The 20,016-nt window shown below is 31.4% G+C and overlaps 1 protein-coding gene across 2 annotated transcripts in view; it reads left to right on the top strand.

The window, feature by feature from the left end:
- The window catches only part of LOC139497953 (MAM domain-containing glycosylphosphatidylinositol anchor protein 2-like), a 31,229-nt gene extending 12,786 nt beyond the window's left edge, over positions 1-18,443 (top strand). For both annotated transcript variants that reach the window (XM_071286205.1, XM_071286206.1), the window contains exons 2-8: positions 3,241-3,308; positions 4,391-4,531; positions 5,159-5,256; positions 6,413-6,542; positions 12,189-12,367; positions 15,520-15,604; positions 18,322-18,443. In XM_071286205.1, coding sequence (XP_071142306.1) covers positions 3,245-3,308; positions 4,391-4,531; positions 5,159-5,256; positions 6,413-6,542; positions 12,189-12,367; positions 15,520-15,604; positions 18,322-18,329 — 705 coding nt within the window. In that variant the 5' untranslated portion in view covers positions 3,241-3,244 and the 3' untranslated portion in view covers positions 18,330-18,443. The remainder of the gene's footprint in view (positions 1-3,240; positions 3,309-4,390; positions 4,532-5,158; positions 5,257-6,412; positions 6,543-12,188; positions 12,368-15,519; positions 15,605-18,321) is intronic.
- Positions 18,444-20,016: the final 1,573 nt, after the last annotated feature.

Here is a 20,016-nt window from a genome sequence, read left to right on the forward strand (position 1 = left end):
CAAAAACTGGTAAATTCAGACTCTGAGCAGTTTGTAGTGATTGCAATAGTAACAAAAATTATTCTATTCTTCAAAGCACGAACCAAGCTGTACAGTGATATTTTTAGAATTTCAGAATTTAAAAATCAGACTGAAGGAGATATGACCCGTTTTGTAGTGAACATAAGCTAAAAAACAGTACCACTCTGGTCCATCTGATGTGCTAAATATTTGTTATCAACAATTTAACTACCGTTATAAAAGTATTAACTTAAGTAAAAGTGTTAGTAGAATTAATTCAGAACCTTCTAAAAGACAAACCGAAAAAGCACCTTGCGAAATTCTTTAATTTTCCTTTTGTATAATATATTGGTGATGTCCTATCATTAAATAAACCATATTTCAGCTCATATATTCCAGCAAATTTGAAATTAGGGATACTACTGACACTAGAAGTACTGATTCATACTTTATGACACAGATGAACGACTTCACACGAAAATCTATGATGAGCAGGACGATTTCAACTTCCCGATTATCATATTCAAATCTTCAGCAGTAACATACCCTCTGCTCCTTTGTATAGTGTTTGCATATCTCAGTTTATACGTTATGATCGTGCATGTTCATACTATACGAACTTCATATACAAAAGTGTACTACTAACACAGAAACTGCTGCAACAAAGTTACGAGGAAGACAGACTAAAAATGACACTCCGTAAATTTTATGGAAACCATCACGAATTTGTTGATCTATACGATGTGTTTGTGTCCAAACTAATTAAGGACATTTTTACCACGTGTTAGGTTGAGGTTTTTTCAATGCGTCGTCTGATCTTTTAAGTACCGAACGTGACTTATTCCTGATTGTGAATGTTTTGCTGAGCGTGAATTCGAACTGTCGCAGTATTTTGCTATCCAAAACTCATGTATTTAGTTTTGATGTTATGATTGTTATTCTCATCGAGTTTTGTCAAATGTCTTATCGTTTTTTCTGTTCTTTTCGTGTGTTACGGAAACGATAATTAATCACCGACTTCATTTATACGGTTTTTGGTTTGGGTCAACTAAATTCATACCATGTATTTGGTTTACTGTGTGATTTAGAAGAAATACCGACATAGCTAGATAATAAAATTAATTATCTATTTACTACCAACATTTTATATTGATAAGTATTGTAATTTACATAGTTATTAATACATGTTAGATCAGTATTGCAAACCTAATCTTGAACTCTATCCTATTTTTTGGAAATGTTAAGAAATGTAAATGTGACGTCACTTTGTGGGTCGATTTCTTCGGCTCACATATAATGCATTGTTCGGCTGTCTCTTTTTTATGTGCTGATTAAGGTTGTTTTACGTGTTCGTTTTAATTCTGTAGTTAGTCACCACCTCGGTGTTCACATGTATATATTTCATATATAATAATATATAGATCATGTGTATAAATTTACCAATTGAAAAATTATGAATTAATTCTAAATACTGAGGATTTTCTTATCCCAGGCAGATTAACTAAGCCGTATTTGGCACACTTTTTTTGGCAATTTTGGTCATCAATGCTCTTCAACTTTTAACTTGTTTTGCCTTTCGAACTGTTTTTATCTGAGCGTCAATGATGAGTATTATGTAGACGAAACGCGCGTCTGACGTATTAAAATGTAGACGAAACGCGCGTCTTGCGTATTAAATAATAGGTCTGGTACCTTTTGATAGCCTTTTTTGTGTGTTTCTTTGTCCTGTATGTTCTGCTATTTATTTGTATTGTAGTCCTATCATTTAATGTTGTCATTTGAATGTTTGAGTTAACATTGCCATAAAAGCGAAAGGTTTGACTAGTTACAAAACCAGGTTCAACCCACGATTTTTTTCTTCTAAAACTGTCCTGTACCAAGTCAGGAAATTGGCTATTGTTATATTATAATTCGTTGCTGTGTATATGACATTTTAGTGTTTCTGTTGTGTCGTAAATCTCCTTAAAATATTTGATGTGTTTTCTACAGTTTTAGTTTGTAACCCGGATACACTAGTTCTAGCTCACAGTGTTTATTAAACAAATATATTTCAAAATCATTAGTGATCATTAGTCTATTTTTATATTAAGAAAAACACATTTCTAAAAGCAAATTATACTTAATTATAAACAGGGATTTTAAAAATCCCTAGCTCTATTTTCATTGATTTTGGAAACTCCCTAACAATTTCAGGGATTGTGCAAAACCACTGAAACTGTTAGTGAGTTTACAAAATCACTGAATAGTCCAGTGATTTTACAAAATCCCTGGTTTTACAAATTCCCTGTAACATAATAACTTGTTATTAAAGCTTTAGTGATACAGAAAACAAATTGCTCTTATTGCCCTGCCAAGTCTATTTTGTGCTTTGCTAGTTCTCTATTCATGATGTATCTATTAATAACCTTCTATGATTGATAAACACGCAGTTATATATTCATCACGTTTGCACGAACTTTTTTTCTCATCCGTTTCAATACTTCATTCTCTGTACAACTATCTGGAAACAACAAGTCAATACAAACATACAGATTTAATGCCAGTAGCAAACTTTGCAGACCAGTTTGCATTGAAAGACTCAAAGGAAAAGATGGTTTTCAATTTTTTTTATCTACTTGGCATTCCAGCTCCTTTGATTTGAGCGTCACGGTTGTGTCTTGTGTAGATGAAACGCACGTCTGGCGAGCTTGGTTGTGTTTTGACATTTACATCGAAGATTGTTTTATTAAAATCAGAATTGACTTACAGTTTTATATGATAAATAATAAACACGACTGTAATCGGTTTAGACATCTCCGACATTAAACAAATCACAAAGAACACCACTTAAAACTAAAACATGCGAAACCCATTAAACCAAGCAAGAGGTGATCTCAATATTTTTAATATTTTTGGCATTCGACAGACTAATTGCAAAACCCGGTTAACGACTTCTTCTTTAAACATATGAAAATTGATAAAAACCTGTCGTAATAAGGTATTAAAATAATTCGAAAGCAAAATGTACATGATGTATGAGCCGCTTCAGTGCATACTACCTTGAAAATGTTATATTTAACAATCCGAACCCGTCAGGTTGTCCTTATTGGTAAGTTTGGACTTAAATTTTTGTTTTTTTTTTCGAGCTTGAAAAAGCAATCAAAATTGTTCACAAGTAAGTGCATTGCACTTGCATCTGGCAATTAGCTCTTTCTCAATAATCCGGAATATAGAATTAATATAGAACAATATCAATTTCAGAATTATGATGAAGTTTTGTTGTTTGATTGTAATCATCCTCTGCACAGTGTATGTGATTAATGGCAATAGTAAGTATGTCATAACTACATGTAGTATAGCTTGTTCGCTTTTTGATCAAAGACGATTTTTATAATTGCGTTTTTGACCACAAACAATTATGTTTTGGCATGTACAGTGCTGAGATTTGGAGCGAGGGTCAAAACAAGGTCCACGTGCAAGATAACGTTGAACTTGGTTTACCAATCTAAACAGAGTTAAATCCAAATAGAATTAGTGTACAAGACTGCTTTCAACCGATACACTGTTTACAAAATTTGTTAACACAAGAGTTTGGGAGACATTTAAAAAGGAATAAAAACTCAAGTTGAAAAGTGTTGATGTTCAATATAATTACTAGAGAAATGCGTATGAGCGTTGTAAAGTTACCAGAACCTCTTTTTTGGAGATGCTGACATTGATTAATACGATTTTTTAAGTAAATATGACTCAATTTATGTTTAATATTCAATTCAATACATTTCACCAGAAACAGAAACAACCTGTTTAGATGAATACGTATGCACACAATAAACAATTCGAACAAATTGGCAATGGAACTTTAACTCGTAAGTTACTTGTAAGTAAGGGGACGTGTTACAGTAGTAATTGAAGAACACGTAGGTAGATACTTACATTCTGATTTCAACTTTAAACCCCGTCAGCGGAGATTAAAATGAGAGGTGTGGTTTTCAAGAAATCATAAATACCACAATATCATAACACATTAAAAATCAACGCTTTTCTTAAAAATATCACATTTTTATTTATGTCCTATATTTTACGTGGGTAATATTGAAAATATGATTGTGAATCATACCACATCCTCTTTTTTAGATGTATGTTTTCGCATGTTTCCCTCAAAATTCTGTTAAATACCATGTTTGATCTGATAATTAGATATACTAGAGCTTGGAGGGTATATCTCTATCTATTTGCTAGAATAACTGCCGAATTTTCAGCAATTTGACGGTAATATTTAGCACTTTTCCAATAATGGAATTGTTTACAGTTTATGAACATATATCTTTAGTATTAAAACATGTATCACATCATAAACTGAACAAACAAGAGCGAATGCTATCATATTGTATCGATGTACTGTTCTCTTTAGTACTCACTGGACAATGTCTGGCTTCTAATGGTAAATGTGGAACAAAAGGTCTAACGTGTGAACAAAAGTTTGGACCAGGATGGATTAATAAGGGCACATGCTGCCACGAAAAGCCATGTTGCGAAGAGGAGGAATCCACAGGCAAGTGTTTGAATAAGATACCATGCTGCCACGTTGCAAATAATATTGAACTGTAAAAGTTGTTTTTGAAACAATTCATAGAAAAGTGTTTTCCTCCTCTTTCATAGATAGTTTGTACTCGACTTCAAAGAAAGTGGCGACTAGTGCATCCAACAACAACGTCATTTTAAATCTAAAATTAACATATTTATACAAACTATATCCGATTTGAACTTTTCCCTTTGAAGACAAAACAATTACGGTAGATTGCTTATAGTGCGACGTTGTCCTTAATGATGTCTTCTTACTGCTATTTTATTTGTTTTGACTGTAACGTTAACTGCTAATTAAGTCATCACATATAGTACTAGCAAAAATGATTCCTGAATCACATAACCATCAACAGATAATCATTTCAATTTGTATATTATTATTGGTTGGAACAGATGCAAAATTAAAACCAACAAATATGAACACAAACATTTTTTATTATATTTTCGAGATGCTACATTGTACGCATGTTATAGTGAAATATAAATCAAAATAGACAAAAGGACACCCCTAAATCAATGGTACATTTAAGACTTATTGATCTTATTAATATGATTCCATCGACTTAAACATATTACGATTTATTATCATTAACAGTTAAACCAGAAATAACCTATAGCTGTGGATTTGAGACAACTGAACAATGTGTTTTTAAACAAAGTAGTTGGGATCGTTTTGATTGGACTCGGGGATCTGTAAGTTCTTTAACAAAAACAAGTATATTTTTTCTCTGCAAATATATGGTAAACATATTGAATGTCCATGTTAGTTTTAACATTTGCATTTTAATATCAAAATTATATACACTTCTAACATATATCTGTGTCAAAATTATATTATTTTTCCTTCACACATACATGAAAAGTACCTTAGGTATGTCAAAATCTGTAAATATAAATACTCATGTAACAAATAGTGTGTGTCTAGGTGTAAATAACGAATTGTATTAAATTGGCAGATTAATGGTTAAGATATGATTTTTATCGATCTTATTTCACAAAGACAATTTACATGATTAAGCAATCAAGGCATACTTTGGATCTGCAACATGTCATTTGCATTAAATATTTAGAATCGGGTAGTTTTATCTGACCGTATTCAAATAGACAAAGGGGTCATCTAAGTGTGAGAGTATGTTTTAAATTGAAATATGTGAGTCCATGGTATATACCCCTCATATCCTTTTATTCTAAAATTTCTTATGATTCCGTAATTTTGAGTGGCGTAGGCATACCAAAATTACAAATTACAATTTTATTTCAGCATCCATCGAAAAAACTACGACTTCCCGAGTTATTTGTGTCAGCATTAAAACAATGCAAAGAAAAATAAACGAAGCTTAATTTAACATGCACTTTAATGGTTCTGGTATTAACATTTGATTATTTCAATAAATCAATTGTGTGCTTATTTTTGTAATCTTAAAGGGTTATAAAGTGTTAATCGGTGGCATATTTTTTAGATTGTTCAGTCTATTACATTACAAAATAACATACAATTTTTAAAAAGCAGTTTTGGATTCATTCACAAATTACAAGAGTTATAAATGGTGAAATTGAAATTATCCCTGCGTAAATTTTACGGACGCCATCACGAGTTGGTTGACCGTTATGGAATAACCGTTTCAAAGATGATATCGGATATGTTCCTTACGTTGTAACTACAATATCCGTCCCTTTCATGAATTTGACTGCCCCTCTGGTATATTTCGTCCCTCTTTTACAATAATTGCTAGTTTCTAAGTTGATAAGGTACACCTTCAACATGTGTTTCTGCAAATAACGCAATGAACGTGGATAGAAATAAATATTAATTTTATTGGTTTTTATGTTTTAATTGTTGTCGCTTTAGGGTTCTACCCCTACCAGTGGCACTGGTCCCACATCAGCAGCCGAGGGGATATACTACATGTTCATAGAGACAACCGGAAAACGATCTGGTTCACGGAGTATGCTCGTTACACATGCTACACATTTTCAAGGTAGGACTTTCATAATAACTGGTCATTGTGTTTCCCCAGTTATTTTGTTCATTTTCATTTTACTTTATGTTCACGAAATAACAGACTACCTGAAAGTATGAAGGTTATAACTAGACTTTAGAAGAATGTTTGGGATTGACGTGGTCGCCTCTTCTACAGGGTGTTTTGTAAAAGTTTTTTTCTCTATTAAAATGGGTTCGATTTACGGATTATTTGTTAGTACAAAAATATGCCGAAGTTAATGTCTTGGTTAGAGAGAAAAAAAGTCATGAAATTGTATATCAGTTATCAATAATACCTCAGCATCGTGCAAAAAGTAACCAAGGATTCAAAAGGCTTTTTGATAAAACCAATAAGAGTACCTCACAATATTTTAGATTAAATATATTAGAGTTGATTATTACCCAAGTATTCTATTCTATAAGTTAGTATTGGACATCATTCTGTCCCGTTTAAACAGGTTTTAGTCAGTAAGAGTGGAGTAAAAGATATTGAGGTTACTGGTTTACAAAGTTTATACTCATTTAAAAAGACATGATATATGCTCAATGATTTTATAAAAGAGATGGATGTCAACGATCATAAATTGATACCCAATAATAGATATCTTCAAATCTTCTTTATAAATAGTCGTTCGTGTTTTAACGATAGGTAATAAGTAGAATTCCAACTATTGTTCGATTTTTTTAACTGAACGTTGCAATGTGAAATGATAAGACTTGTTGGTTCTTGGAATATATTTTCAGTTTGTTTTTCATATACGTCTTACAGTGTTTCGTTATCCAGTTTATGGATTGTAGGCAGAAAGTAGACAAAGGGTGTTTTTATATATATTGGTTTTCGTATTTGATGTATTTCGATATTATTAAATATATCATTTGATCTCTTGGTGTAAATTAACCAAATATCAGAATTGATGCCTTGATTTGTATTTCATTACAACAAATAACAAACACTGATTTTGTTTGGATATTGAACTGTCATGGCAACATTTAATCAAAATTCATTCAAACAACAACAACACGATTGAACTAATCAGTGTATCACAGCTTGGCGTTCCAAATTAAAGCTGGTGTACTGAAGGGCGGCCCATTCAGAAATATTTCAGAATTAGCAGCTGGGCTATCCATAGTCTGCATAAAATTAATTACATTTCGCTCCGGTTGTGTGACTGGGCTTCAGCATGTTACCATGACGGATATTTGTATGAAGACTGGAGCAGCTGAAAAATAAATAAAACCAGCAGCAAACAAAATTCAGTTCATAAGGGTGGGAGAGGACGGGTCTTAATTTTCTAGCGTCCTCTCCGTTCGGTTTTCAATGTAAAAGTGACCGTTAAATTGCACGGACTTTTACTACTCGGCTATCACATGCTCAAGTTATCATAATAAGACTAAAGGACGACTCGATTTGTCGAGTCTCAATACATGTATATGTTAATTCAATAAACAAATTTAATTTAAATTTAATTAAATTCTTTTATTTCGTCTAAGTAGCTGTCGTTGTTCATGTTGTATACAATTTCATTAATTTAAATCGTGGTATTTTTTTGTTGATTTCTAGTTTTTCAACATAGTCTATTTCGTCGTTTGACTAACATTCACCCTCATTGGCGTAGATGTTGTTATGTTCAACTACTGTAATGTTGTTTTTTCTGCTTTATTGCTATTAATTGTTTGAATGTGTAGTAAAGTACGTAGACATTGCATTTCTTCTTTTTTCATTGTTTTTTTTTTTTTTTTATTATTTGGTTTTTAATATGGAAGTTCCATTTTTGTGTGGAATAAGTGTTCTATAGGATTGTCGCCTAAACTAGGAGAACACTAAATTTTCTGACTTTTCTGTAAATGAATGATTTGGTGGCAGTACAGTTTTCTATTCATAGAAGAAATGATTTAATCAGTTTACTTGCGAATTTTATTATAAATCTTTAAGTATACTTGTCCATGAGATTTTTCGGGTCGGTATAAAGTCCAAGCCCTAATTACCACTGGTATTAAAGCGATAACCGTGACTGGAATTATGACTATCCCAATATGGCGACGGCAGATATGGGTAAAATCTGTACAGTCATTTTTTCTCAAATGAAGTATTTGTGTTGTCATTAGTTTCTCAGCTGCAAGGTTTTTCTATACCCTTACATCATATTTGTATCGTAACGGTGCTCTAGTTCTTTGAAAATTGCTGTTGAAAAGTTCGGAATGGTAATCGTAACTGGGAAAAAAGATAATCGTAATTATGGTACTTAAAATGAGAGGATAATCGTAACTGGATACTGTTTTATTGTTATTGACACTGAAACGTATATCTGACAGCATACGATAAAATTATGGTGATGAATTAATCACGAAATCATTCCAACATTTTATGACATTCTTGTTTGTTCATGTATGAATAATAGTTTGAATGAAAACAGCTACGTACTAGTATATCATAAAATTGAAAGCATGAACAGCAAGCTTCAGGAAATTTGGAATTTGGGAAAACACGAACTATGTTAAAATAAAGAAATTTCAAATAATAAGGAATGTCTCCAAAAAAGGGAATGAGCGAAGAGGCAATTTTAAATTTATAAATTTTAATAGTAACAATAAACTATTCTAGATCATTTACCATCCACACTGTTTAACGAAACGTCCGAACATACAGATTGAAATAAACAATTAATTTCCCCATAGGCGACAATGATAGCCTTTTTTGCGATACAGACTTTAGAAAGTCGATTTTTTTAACAAATCCTTGCTAGAATTGGAGAAAAGTTATTCGGACAGTCATTTTTGGTCCAAAAAATATAGGTTCGCGTTGCTTTTCTTAACGTATTTTGTAATTATCTCCCATGCATATAAATTTTGCACTTAAAAAACGTGTCTCGTCCTAGCGTTGAAAAGACGTCATTTCTGTTAGTGCTTAGGAAAAAAAATGTTTGCCTATGATATAATGCAGAATGCACGAAGTCTCTAATAATAAAAATTTACGGGCGCACATATCAACCAATTAGGATTACCTATACTCTTAATTCTGAATACCATGTTATGCTCATAAAATGGCTGCGCCCATACAATCTAATGGTGTATTGCAACCTATAAAATTGAGACTGGAAATGGGGAATGTGCCAAAGAGACAACAACCCGACCATAGAGCAGACAACAACAGAAGGTCACCAACAGGTCTTCAATGCAACGAGAAATTCCCGCACCAGGCGACGTCCTTCAGCTGGCACCTGAAGAAATATATACTAGTTCAGTGATAATGAACGCCATACTAAACTCCAAATAGTACTCAAGAAACTAAAAGTTAAAATAATACAAGACTAACAAAGCCAGAGGCTCCTGACTTGGGACAGACGCAAAAATGCGGCGGGGTTAAACATGTTTGTGAGATCTCAACCCTCCCCCTATACCTCTAGTCTACATGGTTATTTGATTAAAATATGTGAATGTAGATTTTAAAATCATATTATTATATCGATATAAAACAGAAAAACAAACTCCACTGGAAAAAATATAAACGACTATTTTAACCGTAATTATACATTTCACTTCAAAATTAAACTATGTGCATTGTTATTGATATATTAGGAAAAGGGCAATATGAATACTCATATCCAACGAGAAAATTATAAACTGTTCAATCCGATAATGCAGTTATAAAGTTAGTGTTGCTCATTTCGCACAGAATATTAGTATAAACGTTATATTAGAGTCAGAACATATGGTCTATTATAATGTGGTATACGGGACTTTCATTTTGAGCAATGAAAGGATTGCACTTTTGGGATATGGAATATTGCTAATCCCACCTTTCCTCCCCCTCCTCCCCCAAAAAAAACAAACCAAGAAAATAACAAAACAAACCGAAAATACCCTTAAACACAACATTGAAACTTTGAAAGAAATTGGAATATCTACTCACCACAATAACTGAAGCGACAGCTCCTTTATTTTCCATGCCTTTAACAGGTACATGTATGTATTAATTATATGTTTGTCTGTTTGTCTTTTTTTATATTCAGCCAGGCGTTATCGGTTTATTTTCGGTTTATTTGTTTGACTGTCCCTTTAGTTAATTTCGTCCCTCTTTTAAACGGTTGCGCATAGTGTTGTCAGTTATAAATGGACATATATAAGAAAATTAATCCTATATTAGAACCTGTAAGTTTCTACATTTATTTGTATTTTGGGTTCATGTCATCGTTTAACTGGACATTTGTATTTTATATACGCAAAATACTATTGAAATGCTCAAAGACACATTTTATTATTTTTCAGTTACTATTACCTGATAAAGAAATTACGATTATCGAAAAAATAGAAAAATGCCATTGAACTACGATTATCATCCCGAATTTTCAACGGCACAATTTTCAAAGCCTTTAGACAATTATATTGCACCTTTACGAATCAAATATGGTGTATTGGTATAGAAAAACCTTGCAGCTGAGTAACAATTGACAAAAAAAATGTTACATATGAGAAAAATGACTGTAAAGCATTTACCTATATCTGCCGTCGCAATATAGGGATAGTCGTAATTCCAGTGACGTTTATCAGTTTAATACCAGTGATTACGCAACGTAATAATTTCAGTGTTTGTAAATTATTTTGTGAATGAATTTATATAAACATCAAACATGTCAAAACTTATATTTTTTTCGAATAAAAACCACAATTTTTATACGTGTAAAAAACATCTTGGTAGTGGGGTCTCAATACAGCACAGTAAATTATTTATTTGAATGGTTTAACACAAATTGTTTAACATTTTGTAGGTTGTTATTTTGTTGAGCAATATTAAATCGCTGTTTTCTGTAAATGAATTTATAAGCATCAAAACGTTCAAACTTATAATTTTGTCGAATAAAAACCAAAATTTGTATACGTGTGAATGTAAAAAACATATTTGTAGTGGGGTCTCAATACAGCACAGACAACATTTACAAAAAGAGCAGAAAAGTGGAAAAGTATATTTTACCAAAACGCACGGATGATCTTAAATCCTGCTGATTGTCATTTCGATTGCCAATAAACGGATTACCAGAAAAACGAAACGTTCTTAATTATCAATTTTATACCCAACAGAAAACAAAAAACACATGATTAACCTGAGCAAAAAATGGTATACTGCAAACATGAGGTGCAAAAAAAAAACTGGTACATCATATCCGAATTTCGACAATTAAAATCTCTTCAGAGATGTAATGAATCAAAACGGTATTTTGAAGGCCATATAATTACTTCGTTACTGACATGATTTAACAAACATGATCTAGGTTACTAGTATTGAATTTACTGGTTGCACTGGTCCTTTTTATAGACTTTGTATTTTTATAAAAAAGCTTCAGAGTCTGCAATTTGATTCTCAAGTATACGTCAGTTACGCCAGACGTCAATATTACAATACAAAATGAGTATACCTCTTCAGTAAACATGGTACATTACTGAGAGAAGAACACAACGTATATTTAATTTCAAATCGAACTTGTAGCTAATGAAACTTTAAAACTATCTGCCGATGGGAAATTTCCTTTACGATGAAAGAATAAGTAATCAAAATAGTCACGTGAATAATATTGCATTCGTCACATCTTAATTTCATGTCTCATTGATGTCGTTTCAATATATTGATCATTAACTGATTTTTTTCCAGCCTGTCCTTGGTGTCTGTCCTTCCAGTACCATATGAACGGACCAAATATAGGATCTTTGACAGTATATACAGGAGATAAAACACATCCGATTTGGATATGGAAAAAAACAGGACAGCAAACTAGTCCTGACTCTTGGAAAACTGCTACCATAGATATCCCACAACATAGTAATCTTGGTGTATGTATACTACGACTCATTTATAAACAATGTATGAAAAATAAGAGTTTAAATTGAACTTATGTGAGGTTTTGGAAATTGTATCAAATGTTCAGACTCCTTCATTTTCTTTCATACAAAACAATGTAAAATATTTTACCCTTTCAAACCAATTTGTCTTTTTATATAAACTTAATAGGCCGTAAAGGGTAATTTGCTCTAAATTTAAGTAGATTCTATATTTTTTTCTATTGATTCGAGATCAAAATAATACCAATGTAAAATAAAATAAAAGTCCGAGCTAGCCTTTTCCTGCCATTTAAAAAAAATAGTTATCTCGAAAAGGAGCTCCATGACCTATCGATATTTTAGCTTAGTTTGTTCCTTAACTATCGCTTTTGTGACTTAAGGTATCAATTTGAAATTCTTCATTGTTAAATTCCACAAATCCTCACCTAAGTACATTCTTAAGCAGACATTGCTATCAAAGTATGTCATGTTGCCGTTAAAATGTAAAAAGTGCTCAACATATGGAAATGTGGAAAAGTGGTATCTGCATATGATTGATAATGAGACGAGTATCCAGCAGTCCAAATGACATGGATAAATATCGCAAACATGAATACCAAATTGAAATGACACACCGTCACTGAACTAAATCGAACATTCATAATAGTTTCCTCTGATCTGTTTGTTATATTAATGTTGTAAGTATTATGTTACTAACTGCTTTGGTAGACTTTCAACAATTCCTTAACCATGTTGCAAGTATTGTGTAACTTAACATATCACTCTTTAAATCATCCTGTAAGTATTATGTAACTTGACAAACCAGTCTTTAGTTATCATCTTGTATGTCTGGTGTAACTTGACATACCACACTTTAGGTATCATCTTGTAAGTATTGTGTAACTTGTTATACCACTCTTTAGTTATCATCCTGTAAATATTATGTATCTTGACAAACCACTCTAGTTATCATCCTGTAAGTATTTTGTAACATAACATACCAGACATAAGTTATCATCCTGTTACAATTATGTAACTTGACATACCATACTTTTGTTATCATCCTGTAAGTGTTGTGTAACTGGACATACCAGACATAAGTTATCATCCTGTTACTATTGTGTAACTTGACATACCACACTTTAGTTATCATCTTGTAAGTATTGTGTAACTTGACATACAACACTGTTGTTATCATCCTGTAAGTTTTGTGTAACTTGATATACCACACTTTGGTTATCATCCTGTAAGTATTGTGTAACTTGACATACCAGACATAAGTTATCATCCTGTTACTATTGTGTAACTTGACATACCGCACTTTAGTTATCATCTTGTAAGTATTGTGTAACTTGTTACACCACTCTTTAGTTATCATCCTGTAAGTATTATGTATCTTGACAAACCACTCTAGTTATCATCCTGTATGTCTGGTGTAACTTGTTATACCACTCTTTAGTTATCATCCTGTAAGTATTTTGTAACATGACATACCAGACATAAGTTATCATCCTGTTACAATTATGTAACTTGACATACCATACTTTTGTTATCATCCTGTAAGTGTTGTGTAACTGGACATACCAGACATAAGTTATCATCCTGTTACTATTGTGTAACTTGACATACCACACTTTAGTTATCATCTTGTAAGTATTGTGTAACTTGACATACAACACTGTTGTTATCATCCTGTAAGTTTTGTGTAACTTGATATACCACACTTTGGTTATCATCCTGTAAGTATTGTGTAACTTGACATACCAGACATAAGTTATCATCCTGTTACTATTGTGTGACTTGACATACCGCACTTTAGTTATCATCTTGTTAGTATTGTGTAACTTGTTACACCACTCTTTAGTTATCATCCTGTAAGTATTATGTATCTTGACAAACCACTCTAGTTATCATCCTGTATGTCTGGTGTAACTTGTTATACCACTCTTTAGTTATCATCCTGTAAGTATTTTGTAACATGACATACCAGACATAAGTTATCATCCTGTTACTATTATGTAACTTGACATACCATACTTTAGTTATCATCCTGCAAGTGTTGTGTAACTGGACACACCAGACATAAGTTAGCATCCTGTTACTATTGTGTAACTTGACATACCATACTTTAGTTATCATCCTGTAAGTATTGTGTAACTTGACATACCAGACATAAGTTATCATCCTGTTACTACTGTGTAACTTGACATACCACACTTTAGTTATCATCCTGTAAGTATTGTGTAACTTGACATACCAGACATAAGTTAGCATCCTGTTACTATTGTGTAACTTGACATACCACACGTTAGTTATCATCTTGTAAGTATTGTGTAACTTGACATACAACACTGTTGTTATCATCCTGTAAGTTTTGTGTAACTTGATATACCACACTTTAGGTATCATTCTGTAAGTTTTGTGTAACTTGATATACCACACTTTATGTACCATCCTGGAAGTATTGTGTAACTTGACATATCACACTTTAGTTATCATCTTTTAATTATTGTGTAACTTGGCTTACAACACTATTGTTATCAACCTGTAAGTTTTGTGTAACTTGATATACCACACTTCAGGTATCATCCTGTAAGTTTTGTGTAACTTGATATACCACACTTTATGTACCATCCTGGAAGTATTGTGCAACTTGACATATCACACTTTAGTTATCATCTTGTAAGTATTGTGTAACTTGACATACAAGACTGTTGTTATCAACCTGTAAGTATTGTGTAACTTGATATACCCCAATTAAATTATCAATTAGTAAGTATTGTGAATCCATGAAGAGCCTGCTGATCGATATTTTATAAAAATGTTTCACAGATATGTTCACTGCATTAACTTTGTTTTGTTCCATGATGTCTTTTGTCGTGATATCACTAAATATATTCACTGTATTTACTAATTATTGTAACTTGATATCTCAAATTCAGTAAACATATTGATATATATTGTTAATTCTTTTAAACAAAACAAAACAAATCAAGATCACGTATGAATTACAGCCATACAGAAAATAAATAAAATTACAATTAACAATACATCTATAAAAAAGTTTTTATTTAAAACGTAAAAATGAAAAATAAGTACAAACATATTTAATATAGTTTGTGACAGTGTATTGCAATACCATTTACAAATGTGTTATGTTATAGATCAGCATTGTAGCGACTCGGGGGGATGGTGACCAGGGTGACATTGCCATTGATGATATCATTCTCAAATCTGGAACTTGTACTAGTAAGTATTAATTTATTATTGTCGTTATCATGAATATTCATGAGATATTTTCCTTTTCATGTTAAACTTAAACTAATGGATCAATGTTTCCATTTCCATTAAATAAAGAGAAGAAACTATGGTTACATGATGTTGAGTGGTTTTTTTTTCAAATATAAAAAAAACCGATCTAAATACAAAATGGGGAAAAAACCGACAAACATCCAAAGAAGTATTATACTGAATGGAAAAATGTCTTCCCATTTTGCATTTGAAATTAATCGACCATTTCTTACTAAATTCATTTTGCATTTGAAACTTTGATATATGTCACTAGAGATTTGTCAACAACAATCGAGCGAACAATCGATTTAAAATGTTTAATACTTCAAAATTGTCATGGGAGAAATAAGCTGGTACAAAATTATATCTAAATAAAATAACTTGTAAAGAAATATTTATTTACAATCGCTGAGAAAATTTATTTGTTCTTTGATACCATTGATGGCACCAATTGTACTGCATCAGATGCTTATATTCGTCAGTAAATATTAAGTGACTTAAAGTTAAAATTCAGTTTGAAAATGAATTGTAGATAAATGCTTGATATCGCATGTTTAACATGTATAAGTCGTTAATCCCTGCATGTGGTCCGTCACACTATGTTGATATGTTTATGTCTTTCATTTTGGTTTCTTTAATTTGTAGTGTCATAGATGTATAGCTTACATCGCGTTTAATTTATATAATATTTGCATTATAAAAATAATACATATTTCATGATAAGAACTTATTACTTACTGAGACGTATTAACTTATAAAGATGGTCTCTGTGATAGTTTTAAGTCAAAGTAAAATCTCACAGATAACCAAATTAACAGATAACTTTGATAAAATACATAGCTATATTTCTTATATGATTTGCATATCTATATCTAGATCTATTAATGGTCAATTAGAAATTTTCTCTAAGTTTACAATTCGATAAACCATGTTTCCGAAACTACTTTCGTAATCAATTAATGCGCGATACACAAGCTTGCAGTTATCCTTTGATTTCAGCAAATTGAGATAAAAAAAATGCATTTCAGTTGTGACTATTTTATTGCATATATATAAAAAAAAAAGAAATAAAATAAATACACTAAAGCTTCGAAAATGAATCAAATTTTAATTCAAATAAAAGTCCGCGAAATTTTATGAATGATTTGGCGAATTTACGTCATGGCAAAACACGACGTCATACGAATGAAAACTTACATTAGATATATTATTTCAATACTTGCACGCTTCATATGCAGATAATACCTCATTAAACTGAAGTTTTCGAGGTAGGTGTTATTCTATTTTAGATTCCGTTGCATTTTACGAACATTTGTGGATTTTAGAAAGTCAATATGGCGACCAACTCCTTAGTTACGGCATGTCAATTGTGCATTAGATGGTTTTTATAGTAGCGTTTACACAAACAAATGTTTATTAAAAATAGCGATTATTTGGCTTAAGAATTATAAGAATTATAAGGGCGATCAACTCACAAACTAAATAAAAGTCCGAAGGATTTTTATGTTAAGTTTGTGATTAAGAGCCCTGCTTTACACATCAATAACCTCTAGAAAAAAATGTTGTTAATCCTATAATTTTTTCAAAACATTTATTGGGCAATGTGAATAACAAGTGAACAATATTTAACGTTTTCTTTTTTAATGTAAAAAAAGTTTTTAATTAAGTTTTTGAAATATTCCATAAAGAATTTGATGTAAGAAAACATTAAAGATAACACCTATTTTTCAATAAATACAATAAAGTTGCCGGTTTTGTCTTATGAATTATAACATTTAAAGTGTTTTAACAAACAAATTAATTGATTGTAAGAGTAAGTAACATGGTTATTACTCTATTTAAAACAAAACAAAAATAGACTTAAATTTTACTTCTGCTGCATAAATCGACAGGTGTGGGACATTCGAGTTATCTGAATTATTGATTTATCAAAATTTACTCAACCATACCAAATTCATGTGCATTACTGTATTAAAAGGCATGAAATGCATTTGGTTTTGAACCTTAAGAGTTAAAATAGATTTACATAAATTCTACAGATATCAATAAAGGCAAATCCATAAAACATGCAAAATACCAAGAGAAGCAATTCAAAAATCCAACAATAGGTTGGTGTTAAACTAATTGTACAGTGAAAAGATTTTTACCTTATTTTCATAGTGCCTTCTCCTGGTCTCATGTACGTTTGAATTAAACATCCTTGAGTAGTTATAAATATATCATAAAGATTACACATTGAGTAAATCAATCGACAATCATAATTCCGTCTCATTACAGACTTACACAACTTAAGTAAAAATTTGGCTTGCAATATTTTTTGAAACTTGTAAGTTGGATTGTCGGGTTTTTTGGCAATGGTAAACACTTTCAACAATTTGTTGAAAATACTAAACGAAAAGTAGAACTGGGTATAACCAGATTAGTGTATCATGTGTATGCAGGATATGAAAACATGCTCTGTAAATTTTATTAGAAAGTGAAACAGTTAAAAAGAGACAAACCTACACGTGTCTTTTATAATCTACACATTAGATAAATATTCTCTCTCCCGATATGACATTAGATAATGCAGTCGTGAATATGGCATTTACATTCATAATGTTTTTTTAAATATCAGAAAATTTTCATAAAAATGTTGGGGATATTGTGTAAAACTATTTGTTTCTCTTTTTTAGATCCCTGAGAGTGAATAGAAAACAGAAAAAAACCGATGACATTGATTGAAGGATATTCATAGTTGCTTGTTCATTATAATGATCATGGTGATATTTAGTAGCTAGTACTTTATAATGAACGTGTGATAATAACAGTTACCTTTTAATTATAATGATGCGGTTATACAAAGATTAAAAAAAAATAGCACAATTGAAATTGTTTTTTCTTTATATATTTGTTTCCCTTAAAAAAGAGGGGATATACTGCTTTCTGTTAGTGTCTTTTATGATCGCTCATTCGTCATAGCATGAGTCAATATAACCTCCATCGATTTCCATACGGAACTGCCAATATATATAACAGGAAAGAGGCTGACCTTATTTTAATAGTTCATTGACTGCTTTGTTTTAGGTGATTTGCATATTTATCGTGAGTAGTAATTTTTCTAAGGATTTCTTGCAAGGTCTACATATGTATCAAACAGAGTTCACCTTACCTTAACCTTATTCCATGTATCAGTAATAAAAGTTAAAATTACATAATTAGGGTTCATTTCGCAGATACTATTAATACAAGCAGTATATACACTATATATGGTGTATGGAATGATCATAACGTGTAATGTCACACTGGCAAGCTTTGTCTGATATTGGCCTAATTTGCATTTTTAATTTGACAATGTTATTATTTGTTAGTTTTGATTCGTTTTGCAGACACTATTTTCATAAGGTATACTATAGTTGGTATATGAAATGAATGTGAAATGTACGTGTCCATCTGATAGGTAGCATATAACCATTACCCCTGTGCATAAGTCAATGGTATCATATTATCTACATTGCAGACCTCATCTCGATGGTTCATTGGTTAGTGTTGTTTTTTCGTGTCAAAATGTGTTACTACATTCAAATATAGGTTAATTATTTGTGTGTGTTTAAAATTATTTTAAGGTATATTTTTTTGTTTGAAGCGTACATCTGACTTCAACCTGAGTAACACTGTTTTTAATATTCATAAGCTTATTTGAAATTTGTTTTAACGCCTTTGTCTAAGAGATTGCACCATTAAATTAATCGTGATCCACCTTTTTATATATACTATGCAAAAACAGAAACTTTACATTGGTTTTTAATTTGAAAATATCACATATATTAATTTCAAATATTTTCATGATTAAAACTAGTAAACTGAATGATTTATCTATCATATTTACTCATTTATAAAATATCAGGAATGACGTGACATAGAAAACTAAAGAATAAACAACACGAACCCCACCAAAAACTAGGGGTGATCTCAGGTGTTCCGGAAGGGTAAGCAGATCCTGTTCCACATGTGGCACCGGTCGTGTTGCTTATGTGATTACAAATCCGGTAAATAGTCTAATTCAGTAGGTCACATTCATGAAAGGGAAGGGGATTGTAGTTACGACGTAAGAAACATATCCGATATCATTTGTGAAACGGTTATTCCATAACGGATAATCTGACGGATCGTTTGTAATTAAATGCTTATGCTTAATTTATGTTTTTTTATTGAGTTAAGTCTGCCAATTGATATTTTATCGTGCGTTTTTCTATGTTGTGATGTTATGCTATTGTTTCAGAAAAAAGAGAAGGTTTGGATCCATTAAAACGTGTAATCCCCTTGCAAATGTTTGTACCTGTCCTAGGTCCCGAATCTGATGTACAGTAGTTGTCGTTTGTTTATTTAAT

The sequence above is a fragment of the Mytilus edulis genome, chromosome 12 (genome assembly GCF_963676685.1).
Source record: "Mytilus edulis chromosome 12, xbMytEdul2.2, whole genome shotgun sequence".
Lineage (NCBI taxonomy): Eukaryota > Metazoa > Mollusca > Bivalvia > Mytilida > Mytilidae > Mytilus > Mytilus edulis.